This window comes from Hydra vulgaris, chromosome 12 (assembly GCF_038396675.1).
Source record: "Hydra vulgaris chromosome 12, alternate assembly HydraT2T_AEP".
NCBI lineage: Eukaryota > Metazoa > Cnidaria > Hydrozoa > Anthoathecata > Hydridae > Hydra > Hydra vulgaris.
Genome location: NC_088931.1, coordinates 10,503,167 through 10,525,000, shown reverse-complemented (window position 1 = coordinate 10,525,000; position 21,834 = coordinate 10,503,167). Strand labels below are relative to the sequence as shown.

Genomic DNA, 21,834 nt, shown 5'->3' with positions numbered 1-21,834 from the left:
TCCACCCTAAACTAATTAAGACCCCGCCCCCCTTTATTAACTTTTACTTGTTCTAAGGGGTTGTCCATAAACAACGTCACGTTAAATTTTCAAATAGACGTCACGCTAAATTTTTGAATAGAAGTTGGAGATCATTTGCTCTCTTGTACTGAGATTATCATTGAATGTAAAGCCCTGTATACTTTAAAAGCCTATGCGTAAGAGAGCCGATGATCTCTTACTTTTATTACAAAAAATAAATTTAGCGTGATGTTGTTAATGGACAAGCCCTAAACAAAAAAACAAAAACAAAAAAAAATCAGTAAAAATCAGCCTTAAAAATTAGAAAGTAATTTTTTCAGTCACTGATAAAAACAAAAAAATTTCAGTTTAAACAGGCTTTAAAAATAAAAATAGCAAATCTTGAATTGTCAATTTTCAATACAATTGTCAAAAATTGTCAAAAATGAACTTTTTTTTTAATCTTTCACCAAAGTATAAAACTTATATCAGCATATTAAATCTTATTGAAATTATTATCAAACAGCTGTTGGAAAATGCACATTTGAACTCAAGCCAAGCTAGAATTAAATAGTTTTGAGCGTGTTTGATAAAAATTAATAACTTAAATTTATAAACTGAAACTTTTTATAAAAAATACTTATATTGGACTAAATCTGGACTAAAATCCATCTACCCCTTTATTTCTTATATACTTAAATCTGGACTAAAATCCATCTACCCCTTTATTTCCCCCCGCCCACCTTGTATCAAGGACTCGAGAGTACTTTTACAATGCGTTTTTGGACCTTGACAAGATGAAAAAGAGCATCAATAGAAGAATCAATAGAAGCAACCTTAGCAGATGCTAATTTAGCCATTGATTGTCTATATGGTTTCCATGAAAGGTAGGAGTAAACAATAATCCAAAAATTTATATAGGAATGTCGACAGTATTGCGATAGTTGTTTGCAGTAGATAACTGAGGTTTGTTGGAGTTATTTACAAGACGCTGTGAGCCCCAGTCTGTTACAGAAGTGATATCAGATTCAAGATTGGCTCCCTGTTCTAAGCAATTGGAAGGGAAGACTTTTTGTTAAGACAGGAGTATAAAGTTGAGTCATCAGCAAAAAGAGCTACTTTAGATGTAAGATTTTTGGAAGATCATTAAAGTAGATAAGAAATAAAACAGGACCAAGGATAGAACCTTGAGGTACCCCAGAATTTTCTGGAAATAAAGAAGAGTGTTGGCCTTCGAGGATGAATATAATAAAGTGGTTAGAGAGAAATGATTTGATAATCTCAAAAACTTTCCCAGATTCACCATATGAAACAAGCTTGTGGAGAAGACCAGCATTTCAAACTTTGTCGAAAGCTTTAGATATGCCAATAGCAATAGCCCTAGCCTCTTCGCTTCCATCTAAAACAAGATAAAATCTTTCAGTCACAGCAATTAGCAAATCAGTCGAAGAGCAAGAGGATCTAAAACCATAATTGATTGTTAACCATATTGCACTTATTAAATACTTTAGAAAGAATTGAAGAGAGTTCTGGAGAACAAGTTTGTAAGACTATGACAGAAATGTTGTCTGGACCACAAGCTGTAGAAGATTTTAATTGAGATATGACTTTAGCAACGAAAGCTGGAGTGACTCGAATGTCTAACAATAGGTTAACTTGTTTAATTGGAATAGAAGAATGAGAATGGCTATAAAATTCAAGAATCAAATATGAAGAAAAGTTCTTTGCAAATAGTTCTGCCTTTTCCTTGGGAGAGGTAATAAGATCAGCCCCATGAATGAGAAATGGAACATTAGACATATCCTTGTTAATGATGCTGATAAAGATTTTCCAAAAGTCTCCAGAGACTAACTTCTGAGATAAGATACGAGATTTAGTGAACTGAGAATAACGGAGCTTAACATAAGACAAAACCTTTTTACATTGATTTCTTGCAACAATAATGAGTTGGGAGAATGAACACCACACCAGAGGTTCAAACAGAACACAAGCACACATAAAGTAACTTACGAGTAAGTAAACACTGCGCCAGAGGTTTAGACAGAACACAAACATACAGACAGCTTTCCTATCTTTCAATTCGAGCGCATTTCATCTTAATTTATTTTGCTTCATTCTTAAGGACCACAGCCTGATATTCGAAGTCATCAATGTGTTTGCCATTGAAGTCTATGCTTTATTTCTCCAGTTGAAGCGTGCTTACCAAGCGATTCTTCACCTGCTGCTCCATTGGAAAACAGCTTCAAGATCGCAACAAAGTGTCTTGCAATGTTTGTTGGGTTATGCTTCCATTTGCTCACTGATGCTGCAATCTCACCATCCCAAGAAGTGTCTGTTTTCGGATGAGTCAGAGTCCATGCTACATTCAGACCAATCAGGTCTAAACGTAGCATGGACTCTGTAGCATCAGGTGGCTCTGAGCTGGTAACTGTGAGCATGGAAAGTAGCATCAGGTGGCTCTGAGCTGGTAACTGTGGACAATGTTGCTTTGATTACCTTCTTTTGTTTGGATAGGTGGATGGTCTTGGCACTAGAGGTTTGCCAGTGGAATAACCAACCAGGCTTTTGCTCTCAATTTGAAGTTTATACAGGTTCTCATCCTCCTTTTACAACCATTCACCTTTAACCTTGGTGATATCAAACAGTTCATTCAATGTATAAAAGTTATGTTTCTTTCTGCAGCCCTCATAGTCTTTCAAAAAATTTGCTAATTTTGCACAAATTACTTGATCAGATATGTGGAAAGTTCAATGACATGTGGAAAGTTCAATATTTTGCTCCATAGGGATTTAAGCTCAATAACAATTACACTGATTCTCTCTCTCTGTTCTTTGGTGGTGAATTCAAGAAACTTGAAGCACCTAAAAAATTGATTTTTCTGGGGCATGCGACTCCTTTCACTTAAGGATGCTTCGTAAACTGCAACTTTAACTTCTTGATGGCGCTTGAAACTGAATTAAGTCCTTTGTCCATGTTTCCTTGTTCTTCCCAGTGTTAAAAGATCTCTTTATAAATGAAATGTTATATTCTACTCAGCAAAATTTTACAACTCTACAGGAGCTTCTCGAATGCACAATGTTCAATGATATTCTGGAAAATTCCAAACAATTCTCTCAGGACAGTACTGTAAAATTTTTTATGGGGGTTTGTTTTTGTAAAATGAAGAAGTTCAGAGTAAAAAATAAATATTTTGCTTAATCTTTATAACAAAATTTGTATGAAACAAAGACAACTTGGTACAAAAATGGGGGTCAATTGCATCCAACAACTGCACGGTACAAACCTGTCTCTATAATAATATGTAATATATAAATTATTATACAAATAGGTTTAATGACTCATATATAAATATTGTTGAAACATATATATATTACGCTTTAATGGCCTATATAACTTCTCAAATTGGTATGTGCGTGACCTTTTTCAACATTTCATTGGAATAAAGATCATTTTAGTCATTAATAGGCAAAAGTTTATCCATTTGGAAATGTTACAATATATATACATATATATAGAACTTATATAAAATATATAAAACTTACTTATTGAGTTTTCTATGTTTATAATAGTGGTTGATAGAAGAAATGTGTGTTTGTCATGGTTAGGTGTTCTTTTACGTATAGCTTTTAAAAGAAGTGGATATTTAGTTAAATGCTGCAGTGGTGCAACTAAGAAGTCTTCCAGTCGAAGTCTTTGACATCTATTGTCTTGCTCACACCACTAAAAAAAAAATATTATATGCTGAAACCAGTAGCTATTTATTGAGATAATAGAACTTTTCTTCAGTAAATCATGCTCCTCCAGGATGAGATAGGAAAAATTGTTAGTAACCTTAAGTAAAAAGAATTTTTCTATGAGAAATCCATAGAAAATATAAATATAAACATAGATATAATATATTTCTTACTAAATAAAATATTACAATGGAAGATAATTTCATTTAAAGATTTCTGGGTGAGGAAATTTATTTTTGAATTGTAAAAACAAACTTGGAAAAATTTACCAATAACATGCGATTTTTGCAGAATTCATTGTTGCTACTTTAAGTAGCCAAATAAATGCACCCACCATACTTATATAATTTTTTTCATTTCAAAACAAATTCTTTAGTCTTGGTTATTTTGAACCCCCTGCTTATTCGGCACCTGAGTGTATTCAAATTCAAAAGGTTCTAATAAAAGTTTTCATATTCTGAAAAATCCCAATTAAGTTTGACTGCTTTTAAAAAAAGTCATGTTAAAAATTTCTTTTTTAAATAGTACATTAAAATTTTTTTGTAAAAAAAGGAAATTGCTCCAAATTCAGTTTTCCTGTGTAGTTTTAAAATAACATTTATTTTTATAATTTGATATCCATAAATATATGTATACGTAAGTTTAAAAACATAAAATAAAACCATTACCTTCAAAAATGTTAAAAACATTTCACTCCTTTTCAAATTTTCCAAATGAGTTTTTGCTCTTTGATAGTTCAAACAGTATTCATTATATTGTGGTGTAAGAAGTTTGTCAAACTATAACAAATACCATTACAATACTTAAAATGTTAAACTTTTGTATAACCCTAGTTTTATATACATACATACATACATACATACATATATATATATATATATATATATATATATATATATATATATATATATATATATATATATATATATATATATATATGTGTGTGTGTGTATATATATATATGTATGGATGTATGTTGATCCAAGTTTGATCCCCACCACATCCCTGGTGGTACCGCATGCAACTTGTTTCTCCACCTAGTGGCCTTGTTCGTCAAGGTTTGTGTTTCAGAGTTATAGAGTTGAGAGAGGGTTGAAACCACAACTAAAGTAGCCTTCTCGACTGTTGTGGCCTTCATGGCCTTGCGAAGGTGAACTATAATTAGCTAGAGATCTATGTTTGTCTTTATATATATATATATATATATATATATATATATATACATATATATATATATATATATATATATATATATATATATATATATATATATATATATATATATATATATACATCCTCATATCTATTTATGAGGATGTGGATATATATATATATTTTGTTAATTCATCTCCTCAAGGCCAAGAAGGCGACTACAGACAAGGAGGCTACTTATTTGTGGTATAACCCTATCTTAACTCTATAGCTCCGAAACATGAACCTTGACAAACAAGGCTCATGTTTCGGATGCATATATCATATATAAACGGAACAAAGGTCTTAAAGCATTAGACATATTTTATTTTCAAATGAATTTTGGTATATATTAATTACTTATTATTATTTATATTATTTTTTCAATAAAGTATTACTTATTATATATGTGGCTCAAGTAATAAGCTTATTACTTGAGCCACAAGTAATAAGCAGCAAGACAAAATTTGCTCGCATTGCTGTATGAGATGCGAGCAAATGTTGCTGGTGTCTTGATTATGATTCCATACTCGGAGTAAGGATTCATACTTGGAGTATCCACCTTATATTTGAAAAGATTTCAGAAGTTTTCAATAGGATTCATGTAAGTTGAGTTTCGTAGCAAAGAGCTCTATCTTGCACATAAATTCCATCGCCGTTAGGAAACCATGCAGTCAATTATGTTAGGAAACCATGCAGTCAATTATGACTGTCTGGAACTTGAGCAGAGATAGCTCCCTAAACCATAATGCAAGTAAGATGCATGACATTTGAAAAAACATATTCCAGAGGAAGTATTTTTTTAACTGTGGAACTTTGTTGTTTCATCATCTAACAAACAGTGAGGACTCAAAAAGGACATAACAGAAGCACACCTGTAACCACAAAACAATCTAAAGAATATTTACAGATTGGATTGTCTTGGTGCAACCAGAAGACTTTGATTTGATGCTACTTTACTTCCTGTTCTTTGTACTTTCTTCACAGAAATCCTGACCAAACCCCTAATCTTTCTTAACTCTACTAACTGAGGCTCCAGAAATGTCACATTTCTCAGCAATGTGCCTTTGACTTTAACGCTTCTCTTAATTAGTGTTTTCACTGCTGAAACCTTCCTTGGAGTTAATTCTTTTACTTTACTCATTTTAGGCAATAAAGTCAATTTTTTTGTTTTAAGATACTTCCTTTTAATTGTAGAGAGCAAATTTTGAAAATATAACTAGAATAGAGAAATTAAATCTAATAACAGAGTTCCCACAGAAAAATAAAGTTTTAATTTCAGGACATTCCAGGACCATTTACCTATCTTTCCAGAATATTTGGTTATAAAATTCCAGTACAAATCCAATTAAGATTTGCTTTTTTTAAATATTAAAAAAGCAACATTTGGCTTTATTAATATGATAAAAAAAATATTATTAAAGGATAATGTCAGAAATAAATAGATCCAACATTATCCTTTAATAATATAGTCTAGTTCTTGTTTAGCTTTTTTTTAATATAAAAAAACTCTTTACTTCTTTCTTTTTTGCTTTAAATAACTTTTTTTGTTTATTTGACCCTTTTAAAAGTATAAAGCTACTTTTCTTTTCTCCATTAATAGTTTAAAAAACTGGTTAGATAAGAACTCAAGTGAAATTTGAAGTTGGCGTTATGCTCTTTCAGCTTTTATCTTATCCCAAACAATCTTTTGCAATAATGCTACTTTCTTTTTTCAATTTTTGATTTTTCAAGTCTTCACAAAATTAACTGCTAAAATATATATGATGTTGCTGCATTTCTCTGCCAATTTTGATGCTTTCTGTAATTTCTTCAGAAGACAAAAGATAGCCATGGTTATATAAGTATGTATTGAACTTTTTTTTTCAACATCTTCACTTCCAACAAGACTGCAAGCAACCACTATTAGAGTTGGTAGTTACTGGAAGAGAAATGATGAAATTTATAGGGCAAGATAACAATTAACAGACAACTTAATAATAAATAAAACTTAACTGACTTAAATATAATTCAATAAGACTTAATTGAATGATAAGTAACACGAGAATGAATTTTAGTAGATAGCACAAGAGACGCTAGTCCATTATTGTATTTATAGGAGCCCATTATTTTACTTATAGAGAAAAGAAAGAGAAGCAACGCGAGTACCTTCAATGATAAAAAGGCAACATATGGTTTCTCCTTCAAGTTTTCAACTAAAAATTGCTTATTTATACTAAAACTACATTTAAACTTAAACACTTTTCATAAGCCTTATTTTCCCTGAAGAAGTCAGGGAATATATAATTGCAAACTACTAACGTAAGAAAACAAAAATAATATTAAATATCAATTCATCACTGAATTGAGCAAAGAACTCACTTGTTTTAACAAAAATTACTTAAAAAAACTTAAAAACTCATATTTCTTAGGTAAAAAACAGTTCAATTTACTAAACTCATTCAGCATTATGAACTATATGTTTAAAAAACTTTTAAACAAGGAAAAAATCCTTTAAACTTTTTTTCATTTAAACCAAAGTCAGTTTAAATATTTAAATTGGATCTCAAAATTCAATTCAAATATAATGGTATTTTGTGAATCAAGTACTTTTAGCACTAAGGTCTTCAAATGAACAATAAATAATCTAAGGATTATAAATACTTTATTGAAAAAATAATATAAATAATAATAAGTAATTAATATATACCAAAATTCATTTGAAAATAAAATATGTCTAATGCTTTAAGACCTTTAAAACAAACATTTCTTCAACTGTCAATCAAATAAATCAATAAAAAAAAATAAATAATAATACTTGAGATATTAAAGCATATTTGCATTCTTATTTAAAAATCAAATTCTTTTTTTTTATAGTACTTTGAAACCTGCTTTTTAACAACGTTGTAAATTTGAATTTTGCTTTAAAGATTTAAAAATTTCATAAGTAAAATGTAAAAGTTTAAAAACTTTAAGACCTTCTAGGAAAAGCTGTCCTTTTACTTTATGTAATCAAAATATTTTGCAAATAATTTATTGTAAAAAAAGCATGAACATCAATTTTCTCAATCCAATGGTTATGTAGTAAGTTCATAATTCTGCAAATCACCATAACTTTTACGTATAATCCAGGGGTTGATGATACAAGCAATAATAGAAAAAATGTTTTAAATTTAAAACTACATAGTTTTAATAATGGAATGTTTTACTTGAAAAAAGTAATTTTACAGCAATGCTATTTTTCTACTTAAAGTAATGTAAAAATTCGCAATCGCAATATCTTCTTAAAATATTTCAATATCATTAATTCCCTACAGACCTTCGCAACTCCCAATCACTTAATTCAACCCATGACATCATTAACCATGACATATTTAACATTGGTATAACTATTAAAATTTCAAACAATGCAAATTTTGGCTGAGCCACTAGTGATAAATATACACTTCATAACTATAAAACAAAAATAATGAACAAATATACCTCTCTAAAAGCTTCTACTATATTTTTTGTACTTGCAGTTAGTACAGATTGACAATCTTGGAATATTTTTATTAGGCGCTTTGCAAATTCTGAAGTTGCCTGTATTGATTAGAAGATTGCATGAATATTTTTCAAACATCATTACATACTTATTACATATTTATATATATATAATATATTATATATAATAAATATTATATGTAATATATATAATATACAATATATATATATAAATAATATAACATAATATATAATATATATATATATAAATAATATAACATAATATATATATATATATATATATATATATATATATATATATATATATATATATATATATATATATATATATATATATATATATATATATATATATATATATATATTAGGGTGGAGCGATTTTGAAAAATTTCGAAATTTGATTTGCCTGAGCAGCAAATCAATATCTTTTGTTGAAAAAAGAACCTTACTCTTTTTTTTTTAGTTTAGATGAGTTATTGATGTTCCTCTTTGGATTCTAAATTTTTGATGGGTCCTAATATTGTTTAAATTTTTTTTTTTCTAAACTATATCAACTTGATACTTAAAAGAAGCAAAATAATATGCTGATTTTGAAAATAATATTTTTTTTTATTAAAAAATTAAAATTAAAAAAGTAGAGTTGTTTTTTTCATTAAAAACCAAACAAAACGGGGGTTTTAAGGCATATTTTTGCAAGTATTTTTTTCACTAAAAATTTTTTTAAATAAAATTATTATTTATGAAACAAGCATTTTTTTCTGCGTTTTTTGAGTCCAAGGTTGATATGGTTTAGAAAAAAAAAAATTCAAAAATATTAGGACCTCTCAAGAATTTAAATTCCAAAGAGGACCCTCAAGATCTCATCAAAATCAAAAAATATTTTTTTACTTTTATCTTATAATTAATAGACATTGATTCGTGTCTCAGTAATATTGGTTTTTAAACTCTTTTTTTTTGCTATGAAAATCGCTCCACCCTAATATATATATATATATATATATATATATATATATATATATATATATATATATATATATATATATATATATATATATATATATATAATAAGTATTATAATACAGCGACCTTGTTTAAAAATGTTGATTGTTAATGTTGTTTGTGAGTAAAAATGGTAATGTTATGTTCTAAGTTAAGGATAAAAAAATATTTTTAAAAAATGAGTTGCTCACTTGACTGAAGTGGACACTGGAGCAATAGGAAGATAAACTTATGAAATAAATAAAAAATTACTGTACACATACAATAATAAAAATTTAGAATTTTGATCAATTTAAAAAAAAAACCCAATAAAACCCATTTGGATTGGGTTTTATTTAAAAAACCTGGGTATTTTCCAAACCTGATCTACATACACTGGAAAAACAAACTGTTTAAGAAATTGGACAAATGGCCATATCTCCAGTTGCAGAACTGGCCAATTAACTAACAGATTTAAGAACCATGTTTATGATTGCCAAAGAAAAAACTTTATGTTTTACGGGAACTTAAAAATGAAAAGAATTTATTATCTTATGAAAATCATTTAAACGAACAAAAACATGATACCATTTAATTAACACTTTCTATTTAAAAAGACACAAAACAATTATAACTCTTAGCAACAAGAACTTAATTTCCTTTTAACAAAAATACAAATTTTTTAATAGAAACTATTTTTTATGAAAGGCCTCTAGTGCTAAATTTATTAAATAAAAGTTGTACAATTGAATAAATCATTATTAAGAAATAAAAACTTTTTAGATTTTTTTTGTTTTGTTATTTTGCTCGGAATACCTTTTACTTTTTGTTTTACATTGTACTAATAGTTATTTTGCTAAAATGTCAACAGATAACATTTCTTCAGAATATACAGACAAACTTTTATTTAGTGAGGTAAGGTGACAACCTTTACAAAGAATTTATTAACAAATTAAATGAGACTATACTTTCAATAATTGATAATCTAAAACCTATAATAAAAGAAATTATTGAACAAACTTTTAAAGAATGCTTAGCTAATTACCACTGTTAAAACAATTCTAATGATGAAATTGAAAGCAATAAATAAATTTTAAAGATCAGCATCAAGGGAATTTCATTAAACCCTAGAAAGACACAAATATCTTTGTTACAAACACATCAGATGTACCAACCTTCTTAATATTTGCCATGGTTGTTTACAACAGGAACCTCTCTTTTCAAAGAAAGTTCAGAAGTTAATAACTTTCATTTTATGTTAACTGAGGAAGAAAAATATTAAAAAACTTGATTTACAATGCTTTTTTTTTTCCAGACAATCAAATTTAATTTTTATAATTTTTACCTAAATACTGTAACTGTAACATTTTACGCGTTACACTTTTTGAGTTTGTACAATATTTTATTGGGTCATATTGATATAAAGCCTGAGAATTAACAAAAACACACTGAACTTTAGGTAAATTTTTAAAAATCATCAGATTAAACCTAATTATAACCAAGTCCAAACTTTATTTTACCAAACACAGAGCATATTTTGATTGGCTACTAACAACCCACTGATAATATATAGACCTTTATTATGAATACACTAAAAAGTACTCATAGTTATTCATAGTAGTGGATTCATAGTAAAAGTATTTTTTTAGTATTAGTATTTAGTATTTTAAATAATAATAATTATTATTAATGTAACACTAGTATGAATAACTTGAATACAAAAATAATTTGAACTATTATATTTTACAATGGTATAAATAAACCACTGCTATGAAAAGTTCAATTACTACAAACTTTTCTTACCTAAATATTAGCTACAAAATTTCTTACCTCAATAAGTGAATCTAAGTTTGCAAACAGTGTACTTTCATTAACTTCTGTAAGAAATCCAAATCCTTTTGCATGCTGTAGTTGTTTTGCAAAAACCTATGAAAAAATATTTTTAAAAATACTGGTGATTGTTAGAAGACCAAGCTCAAATATGAAAACAGTTCTGTACATAGAGATTTTTAAGGAAATAGAATAATAATCAGTAAAATATAAAACTTTAAGAAAGATAAACTTATTGATAAGATGACTTATCAAAGCCTTTTTCCAAAAAACTTCAATATGTAAAGAACAAAAATTTATTACTATTTAATATTACTATTTAAGTCAATAATAAAGAAATTCTTGTTATACAAGAGTGTTTATATTCTCAAATAAAAAATAAAAAATCTATAGTAGTAACAAGATTAATTGGACAATATTAAAATAAAAAATAGATAGAAAAGAATGCAAATGTTAGAACAAGACAATGACAATAATGACAAATGATTTTTATAAGCAATTTAATAATAGTCTCCTGTGAACCAAAAATTATTTATTCAAAACTGTAACAAAAAATATTCCTAGTCTAGGTCATTCCAACTATATTTTCCAGATTCATTTATTTTTCTAACAAAATACAGTACACAATTAGCTTTAATTTCTATAATTCTTTTCTTGATTCTTTTTTTATTTTATTTTAAACACCTCTTATTTTTTAGACAAGTTGTGCCACATAATTTAACTTATGTATTATTATGTTTAATACTAATTAAAATTTTCACTAGAGTATTTTTTAGGGTGAAGAATTTAAAAATAATGACTAAAACATCACAAAACTTCAACTATTCAATTTCAAAACTCCATAATGCAATAAAAAAGACTACAAAGGTTTTCCTTTAAAATTATAATTTCTTTAAAAGTTTTTTTTTTTATAAAAATAATAAATAAACAAACAATCTACACAAAATAAGCTATAAAAGTACCTAAATAATTGAAAATAGTAAATTTAAATCCTAATAAAAAATTAGTTCTCTGGTTCAATGTTTACCCTATACTAACTAATATTAACTAATAACCAGATACTAACTGATGCAAACTTATAACCAGATACTAACTGAAACAAGATACTAACTGAAACAAAAACTAACCAGGTACTAACTGAAATTAATTCTTAGTAGTAATTAATTTTTATTAAAAAAAAAAGACAAAAAGACTTTTTGCATTATGAACTTTAATTTTCATCACTAATCAGAACAATAATGAACTTGTTGTTTCAGTAAGACTTACTAGCTACACAACATTTATACTTGTAACAATTTACTCCTCTTAGACATAATTATGAGATCAAAAAAGTGAAAAAAGTGTTGATTGTTGAATTTTCTAATTGTAATTTGAACTTAACATTATTTCTTTAATTTTTCCTTGAAGTACGTCCATGCCACTTGCTTGAAATGTTAATTGAAAATTCGTATATAAAGCTTCACCTTTAAAAATTATAAACTTTATATAAAACAAAAAAACATAACTAAGGGAAATGCATTAAAGCTTATATAGGTGAAATGTAAAACGTCTATATGTAAAAGTGCAAAAATATCTATTGTCTTTCGCTTATTCGCACAACATTGTATTACATTTTGCAGGTTGTCACTTAATGGTTAAATGATGATGGAACAGTATATTGCTAACAAAGTCAAGGTGTTGGTGATTCAAATTATGAATCAGCCAAATATCCAGATATTCGTCTATAAAATAATATCTGAACCTTTTTTCTTATCTAGATAAAGTGTTCTTTAATAAATAAGCATTCATTTGATATTAAAACCTTGCTAATTAATGTAATTTAGTAAAATTTTAACCCTAAAAGTGATGAAGCTATATAAAGGCTATAAAGTATCCATGATTTAATTAAGTCAGGTTTAAGAAAAAACAAACTTGTAATTTTATAGTACTTTAATCAAATAAAACAATTCATTAATAAATTTCTTTGTTTTCAACAAGGTTTACTCTCATAATAATACAAGTAAAAATTAAAGGAATTAAGTATAGTAGCTGTGCAAGAAAAAAAAAAACATTGGGGAATAATAAGACTTGACTCAATAAGAAGGAATAACAATTAAAACACCAGCCAGTATCAAAAAGGCTACATAAGAAGTGTGTTTGTATGCAAAAAAAAACACATCAACATTTAAAGAAATTATAGAGAATCTATAATGACAGGGATGATGTAAAAAAAATTAAAAAATTGTAAAAATAATAGAGAGATCAATGCACCGTGCAATTGAAAATAAATGCAATCAATGCAATTTTCATGATCTCACTTATGTCAAGAATGAGTACAACCTAACAAGTACAAGTTAAGTTTAGAGAAACAAATTAGAGAAATAAATTAAAGAGCGCAGATAAACAACTTAGGTTATCTAAAAAATGGGTCAAAAAGTTTATTATCAAGGTAATTGCAAAAACCAAAACTTTAGAGCCTTTATTTAAGGCAGGAAACTGGTACTAGTGACAGGCTGATACTAGTGACAGGGTAGTACTAGTAACAGGGTTTGCTTGATCCCCCCCCCCCCCCCCCAAAAAAAAAAAAACTTTGCCTAAACTTATTTTTATCAAATATATTTCATAATTTAGAGAGCATTATTTAGTAATTAATACAATATTAAAAATCTGCATTATATTTATATATTTTATATAAATATATATTTTTTAAGTTTCAATTACAATACCAATTTCTCAAAATTAAATATGTAAACAAAGTATTATAAAGAAATTATTAACAATTATGTTGATAAATTAATAAATTAAAGTTAAATTATTTTTTGTAGATGATAGTTTATGGTTTGTTTGATACTGCAACTTTCAAGCTCGCAAAGTAAACAAAACAAGTACAGAAAATTCAAATAATTCTGTTATTTGCAGTTTGAAAGAGTTAGTTTGAAACTTTATTTTAAAGCTAATAATTTTTTAATTTTAATTGTTAGATCATTTAATTGTAAAGTATTTCATGTTTTTGAAAAAATTTATTTTGATTGTTTTAAAAATAATATCAAAAATCTTTGTTTTAAATATTATTTACAAAAAAAAAAAAAAAAAAAAAAAAAAAAATCATATTGAAGATTGAAAAATATTGTTGTACTCTCACACTTTAATTTGTTACATAGTATGATTTTATGTTGTTTGTAAAAATTTATGCGCATATATAGTTTTCTGAGAGTTGCAATTTTTAAAAGACCTGCAATCTAATCAATGTAATCTAATCAATGCAACCTAATCAATGCAATCTAATAGGATATTTCAATTGTTAGTCAGCTGTAGTTTTATGGTAAGTCCTAATAGTGCTTTACATGTAAAAAATTAACAAAACAAAATTTTTTGATAAATACTTTTATTTTTATTTTGAAAGCATTATTCACGATTTCAAATACAGTTAAACAAATTTTTATTATTAAGTAAGATTATTAAAAAAAGTTTTCTAAGCAATCGTTTTATGTATATTGTCATTTAATAATAATGAGTAACCGCTAATAATTGAACGATATTTTACAAACCCATTTCATTTACCATTATATTATTTCTTGATACCATTAAGATATTGTTGACTTATTCAAGCAAGTTAAATAAATCAGATTGATAAAAGAAGAAACTGGAATGGCATTAGGAACCATTAGCAACTTAATTAAAAAGAGAGAAACATTTGGATATGGGAGAAATCAGCAAAGATCAGAAGCTAAGTGTAAAACAAAACACAGAATTGATCAACAAATTTTTAAGAATTTTTATCAACATTTAAAGCACCAACCCATCTTGAAAATGAATTTGGTATTCAATTGAGCCTATTTACTATTCAAAATTCATTAAGAGTCTGGATTTAAAGCAAGAGTTCAATACAAAAAAGCATTCTTTTCAAAAAAAACCCTTGAAACAGAAGTTTAATCTTGTGAAGCCTGATGGAGTTTAAAAGTTATAGAGAAGGAAAGCTGAAGTATTTACAATCAGTGGCATTTGAGGAACAGTAAAATTTGGTGAAGAAAATGTTATGATGTAGATCAATGGCTTAAAATGGAATAGGAAAGCTGGAGTTAATTGGACCAACTATAGTCACTGAGGTTTATAAAAACAATAAAAATCTTCTAATAACTGAAAAACTTTAGAAAACACTCTGAAAAGACAAGCTTAAAGATTCATTAAAAAAAGCAAAAAATTAAGCAGATTAAGCTACTTGAATAGATGGCTCAAAATATCAGACTCTAATCCTTTCAGTACCTTAAGGCTATTTTGGATCAAAACACTTGCACAGAGTGTCTTGATATTAAAAAATATAAAAAAAATTAACTACTTGGTGGAAAGTTTAGGAAAGTTTAATCTCCAAAATTTTTAGTTTAGGAAAGTTTTATCTCCAAAATTTTTTTCTAGTACTTACTTTATGTTAAAAATTTTGCTTGAATGTATCATTAAGTTTTTAACAAATAAAATTAATGTATTTTTGTTGTTGTTGTTTTTGAGATCTTGATTAAACCTGCTTCATAATATTGTAAAATTTTTTTGAGTTAACTTTTCTTCTGAAATTTTTTTGAGTTAACTTTTCTTCTGAAATTTTTTGTTACAGTTTACTTTTTAGAAGAAAATTTCTTGTTTGGATACTTATACTGAATAATATTAGAAAATAATTGTTTAAAAGGTTGTTTTAAAAAATATGTTATACAAAAGTTAATGTGTATTTAAAAAATAAACAACAGTTCATGAAACTTACATCATTCAAAACAATAAGGTGGTCCATAAGGTATGTAATTTCAGCATAAAACAATTCCCAAAGTGCTTCAAATCGCTCATTATCAACTCCATCATTACTGTTTATGACATTTCCACTATTGACAGTTGACCAGTGACTTCCCTATTAATTTTAAAAGTAAAAAAATATCATATTGATAAATACCATATTTTTAGATGATTGTTTTCAAACTTATAAATAACAGAAAAAGAAAAAATGAATAAATACAACACTAGGTACTTTTACTTGGGTGCAATACTTGCTTTCAAAGGTTTAAAACTTGGAAAGCAACTATTACACCCACGTAAAAGTACTTAATGTTGTATTTATGCAAATTTTAATTAGATTTATGTATATATATATATATATATATACATATATATATATATATATATATACATATATATATATATATATATATATATATATATATATATATATATATATATATATATATATATATATATATGTATATGGGCATTTCCAAAAAAATCATGCAAATTTTAATTAGATTTATGTATATATATATATATATATATATATATATATATATATATATATATATATATATATATATATATATGTATATGGGCATTTCCAAAAAAATCATGCAAATTTTAATTAGATTTATGTATATATATATATATATATATATATATATATATATATATAATATATATATATATATATATATATATATGTATATGGGCATTTCCAAAAAAATCATGCAAATTTTAATTAGATTTATGTATATATATATATATATATATATATATATATATATATATATATATATATATATATATATATATATATATATGTATATGGGCATTTCCAAAAAAATCATGCAAATTTTAATTAGATTTATGTATATATATATATATATATATATATATATATATATATATATATATATATATATATATATATATATATATATATATATATATATATATATATATATATATATATATATATATATATATATATATATATATATTTATATGTGTTTATGGGCATTTCCAAAAAAAATCATGCACGGAAACTTGTATATGTTTTGTCTATTATTTTCATAATAATAAAACTGGTGATCTTTAATTTGCTCTCATTTAATTCTAACCTATATAAATATTTTGTTAACAAAAAGTGGTATACATTAGTAATGTTAACAAAGAATAAATTAAGTTTGAAACGGAATCATGCACAGAACAGAAAAACTCAAATTTTAGTTATTAGATAAATAAAATTTAATTTCTCAAAAAATATAAGTTTAAGCGTTATATATATTTCTTTATATGTTTTAAACATTAGTAAAGCTTTCCAGAAAGTTACAAGATCGCTATGTATCATAGAGTCACAGCAATTGTTTAAATGCAGTTCACAAATGATCACGCACAGAAGTCACGCACAGAAGTTGGTTAATTTCATGTAGATATTTTTAAGAAAATAAATTGTTTGTGAGTATTTTAAGTGAAATTTAATACTTCTAAGACTCATATTTAGTATATTTTCAATGAGAAATGGCAGTTATAAATTATTTCTAGCTAAAGTATAGCATTTTGAAAATTGTTGTTTATTTTCAAACAGTAGCGATATTATTTCGCAAAAAAAATATAATGATCTAAATATATATATTTAATTTATTCAGGTAGCCTAAAATATGATAAAAATATTTTTGTTATAAAAATTTTTTAAGAAAATCATAATAGTTTGCATATTGCTTTGAGTCTCTGAGTCTTTGAGCTTTTAATTGCTAAAACAAAAAAAGGAAAAATCACCCACAGAAATGGAAATCCCCATTTATCCAAAACTTTTATCTTTTAGAATATTTAAATTATCTTTTGATATCGTTTATGTGACGCTTATTCAGAAGAAATAAAGTCGTAAGTAAAAGCATTTAACCGCAATTGTAAACTAATAAATTTTTTTTGTTAAAGAAACAGTTTGTTTAATAATTTTTTTGTTCTTGTTAAAAATTAGTTGAAGAAAATAAAGTGTTTTAAGTTTTATCTTAAGGAACTAAATATATAAATTCTTTTTAAATATATAAATTATTTTTTGTCATAATAGTTTAAAAAATGCACAATTTATTTTGATGTAAATATTTTATTAATAAGATATTTTAAGTTTTTATTGTCAACTCAATAACGTAAAGTTTTAATGACGTTTGTTTAATTTATGAAAATAAACTATGATCACAAATATGTTATTGGTAACTGATAAACTCTTTATTGTTTAAAAACACTATTAAAAAGAGTTTACAAAATAAATAAGAAAAAATTTATTAAAAGTTAATAAAATAACCAAAAACCAACTGTAAAATTATAAGAAAGTAAACAAATATTATGTTTCATTTTATGAAAAAAATATTTTTTTTAAAATAAAATTTAGTTCATATTTGAAAAAAAAATGATAAAAATGATTTTTCAAATAAGAACTAAGATTTTATTTGTAACTTTTGTTATAGCGAGAAAAAAAAACTGTTTGTACGATTTTTAACGTGTTAATAAAATTTTAATTACAATGCGGTACTTGAAAATACGCTAGTGACGCAATATAACTTCTAACAATACAAAATATATTTGCTGAGTTAAGTTACTTGGAAATGCGTTATGCAGCGAAATGCTTTTTCGTTATGCAGCAAAATCTCGTAACAAGGCCTGTGATCTGTAGCTATTTTGGTGATATTTTCATCCATGATGCAATCATAATTTTAGAAAATTTAAATTTATTTAATTTTTATTGAACAATGATACAGAAAGAAACTTTATGCAAAACAGCTTTACTTGATGTAAACATTATTAGGGCATACTATGATTAAAACACACTAAATAAAGCTTTTCTATCTGACTTTAAAGTCAGGTACCGGCATTAATAATTTATGGGAACTTTAAAATCTGACCCCCATTAAACATTTATGGGAACATGGTGATCATGTTCCCATAAATGTTTAATGGGACTCAATATATTGTTGATCAGAAGCATTTATGGGAACACATTTATGCCACCCATTTGATTTCATCAAATGGAAGGCATCAAGCCTACAATTCATGTTCAATTTCAATTGATGTTTGAATCAATTTAATTGAATCTATGCCTTGTAGATGCCAAGGTGTTCTCGATTGTAATGAATATATTACAAATACTAAGGTGATTTTACATTTATAAAATTTTTTGATGAAATATCGTTGAAAAACTTGTATTTTCTAAAAATTATTCATTTTGTCTGCATATTTTTAAACTTGTCAAAAATCGTTATTTTTAATATTTAAATAACTGATTTTTGTTTGAAACATAATTACATACATGAAAACTATTTAATTGGTATATAATAAGTTGAATTTAGTGAAAAATTAGTAAAATTTAGTTTCTTTAGGTTTGTATCCAAATTTTAGGATGCTTATGTGTACTTTGTAAAAAATTTATATTTAGAGTCCATTCGTATATTAAGACTGCACTGAGCGGGTGTCCCAATTTGAGTAATTTTCGTACAAGTGCGTATGAGGGGTAGGGGGTAGGGGTAGGAAAGGGTCCAGCAAATATATGTACACTAGGGTTATGACTTTTTGACTTTTTTAAAAAAAATATTTTCCTGTGTCATGAATCGACGAACTTTTGTTAGAAAAGATTGAAAACATGTTCAATTCCTCTATTTGTAAAAAAAGGTCACCTCGCAAAAAAAATTACAAACCGTCATTTATTTAATCTTGTTACTGCTACTACTAATACGTGTGGCTTTGCTAAAAATCATTTAAAACTTGTATAGATTAGAAGTGTTTAGAAGTTTAGAACATTTTGGAAAATTCCAGAATATTTTAGACAACTTTAGAACATTCTGGAACAATTTAGAACATTCTGGAACAATTTAGAATATTCTAGAACAATTTAGAACATTCTGAAACAATTTGGAATATTCTAGAACAATTTTATTAACAATTAAGAATATTCTAGAACAATTTACAATATTCTAGAACAATTTAGAATATTCTAGAACAATTTCGAACATTCTGGAACAATTTAAAATATTCTAGAACAATTTAGACTGTGTATATATAGTTGCTTATCTAATTTTATAGTTATTACAGAAGCAACACATGGTGTTGTACATGCCTAACGATAGTAGCATTCAGAAGAACAAGGATGTCTGGACCAATAAAAATTTGAAGACTCTCATACAAGAAGAAGAATGGGTCCCTTTGGAAGAATATTCACTAGAAGAAAAGTGCCGAATGCCTCTCCAAAAGCAAATTATTGGATGTTACCATTTCCCTGGACCAAAAATCAAAGGAAGAAAGGAGCAAATAACGGAAATTTCCAAAGAAGTCACCAAATTGTGGTGACTTCTTTGGAAATCCTCACGTATCTGATCAAGTTATATGAGCAAAGCTTGATAAATACTGAAATGTTATGCTGAATGTGTCAAGCGGAGAAGCTATGAATCCATTGATGAAATTTTTATATTACTAAAGTGGATGGAACATGGTTACCTTCCGAGGACAAGCGATTGTACCATTTCCAAGTGGAAAGCAAAGGACAAGCGGCCACTAAAGAAAACAAACCATCTCTCTAAAAGACAAAAACTTTCTAATAGGTCATCCAACTTATCATCTTACTATCCTGGTTTTAGTGATTCTGACTGAGGCTGACGATAGTGAATAAGAAAACGATGAAGATGAGACTACTTCTACACCAAGCAGAAAACATCGTAAATGTTCACAGAGAAACGCATCAACAAACCTCAGTTTATCAGTTGTCAAAAATATGTATTAGGTAGAATTCAGTGATCCTCCATTTAGTGATGGATGAAGAACTTGGAAGTAAAACACGATGGCCGAACATCGATTTGTATCTGAATGAACATGTCCATTTGTATCTTAACCGTTGAAGGAGTACGAACTGAAAACACAGTTTGGTCCAGAGAGCGAGTTTAAAATAAGGTTTTTTAATAAATGGTTGCACTATCAAAAATTTTCTATTATACTAAACCTAATTTTTTTTATAAGATTTTTGTCATAAACTTTGTATATACTTTGGGGCATAAAATAAATACACTATCAGCTAAAGAAAATGATGCTGTTACATGAAGTCTTTTAAATTTATCCTTCTAAGATAACTAGTTTTAATTTGATCTATTATTACTTTAATAAAATTGTTATATACTAAATGATATTCTATAAATAAAAACATAAAACATTACCTTATAAACAGAGAGGTCATGCTCACTTGCCTCACAAAGGTTACTGCGTATGTGTGCAAGAAGACCTTTAAAGTCATCAACTTCATTGTTTCCTGTCAAAGAGTCTTCTCGTTTCTAAAAAATAGTAATCTTGAATAAAAGTTGACTGAAATAAACTCAAGAAAACAGCATAAATTTTGTTTTTTGGTGTACATAACTACTTTTTTGTGTCTAACTAAAGATATACTTTTTGGTGTGTAACTAAAGGAGCATTTTCGGTGTAAACGAATACTACACCGGACCCCACCGGAGTATAAAAAACAATTTTTTGAGCGAAATATATGTAATTTACATTTGTGACACATATATACAATAAAAAATTATATAAATAATAAAAATTTTTTTTAATTTAAATCAAAAATAGGGACAGGCACTGCAGAGTATTCATTAGGGTGGAGTGAATTTTAGTTTTTTTTACAATTCGTTTAGCCTGGGTGTGCAAAAGTTGTCTATTCATTTCAGAAATACTCTGGAAAAATATCAATGCTCTAGGAAATTATCTTGAGGTTCCTCAAGACCTTTAAAATTTTAATGGGTCCCTAATATTATGTAAAAAAAAGTTTTTCAAAAGTATGTCATGTTGGATCTCAAAAAAAGCAAAATTTTATAAAAATTTTAAAAATAACAATTATTTT

At 26.4% G+C, this 21,834-nt stretch overlaps 1 protein-coding gene across 11 annotated transcripts in view; it reads right to left on the bottom strand.

Annotated features, from left to right (window-relative positions):
• Positions 1–21,834, bottom strand: part of LOC100210575 (pleckstrin homology domain-containing family G member 7) — a 68,144-nt gene that overhangs the window by 8,010 nt on the left and 38,300 nt on the right. For all 11 annotated transcript variants that reach the window (XM_065811820.1, XM_065811821.1, XM_065811828.1 and 8 more), the window contains 6 exons: positions 21,161–21,274; positions 15,946–16,086; positions 11,217–11,312; positions 8,388–8,486; positions 4,403–4,513; positions 3,543–3,720 (listed from right to left, as the gene is read on the bottom strand). In XM_065811820.1, coding sequence (XP_065667892.1) covers positions 3,543–3,720; positions 4,403–4,513; positions 8,388–8,486; positions 11,217–11,312; positions 15,946–16,086; positions 21,161–21,274 — 739 coding nt within the window. The remainder of the gene's footprint in view (positions 1–3,542; positions 3,721–4,402; positions 4,514–8,387; positions 8,487–11,216; positions 11,313–15,945; positions 16,087–21,160; positions 21,275–21,834) is intronic.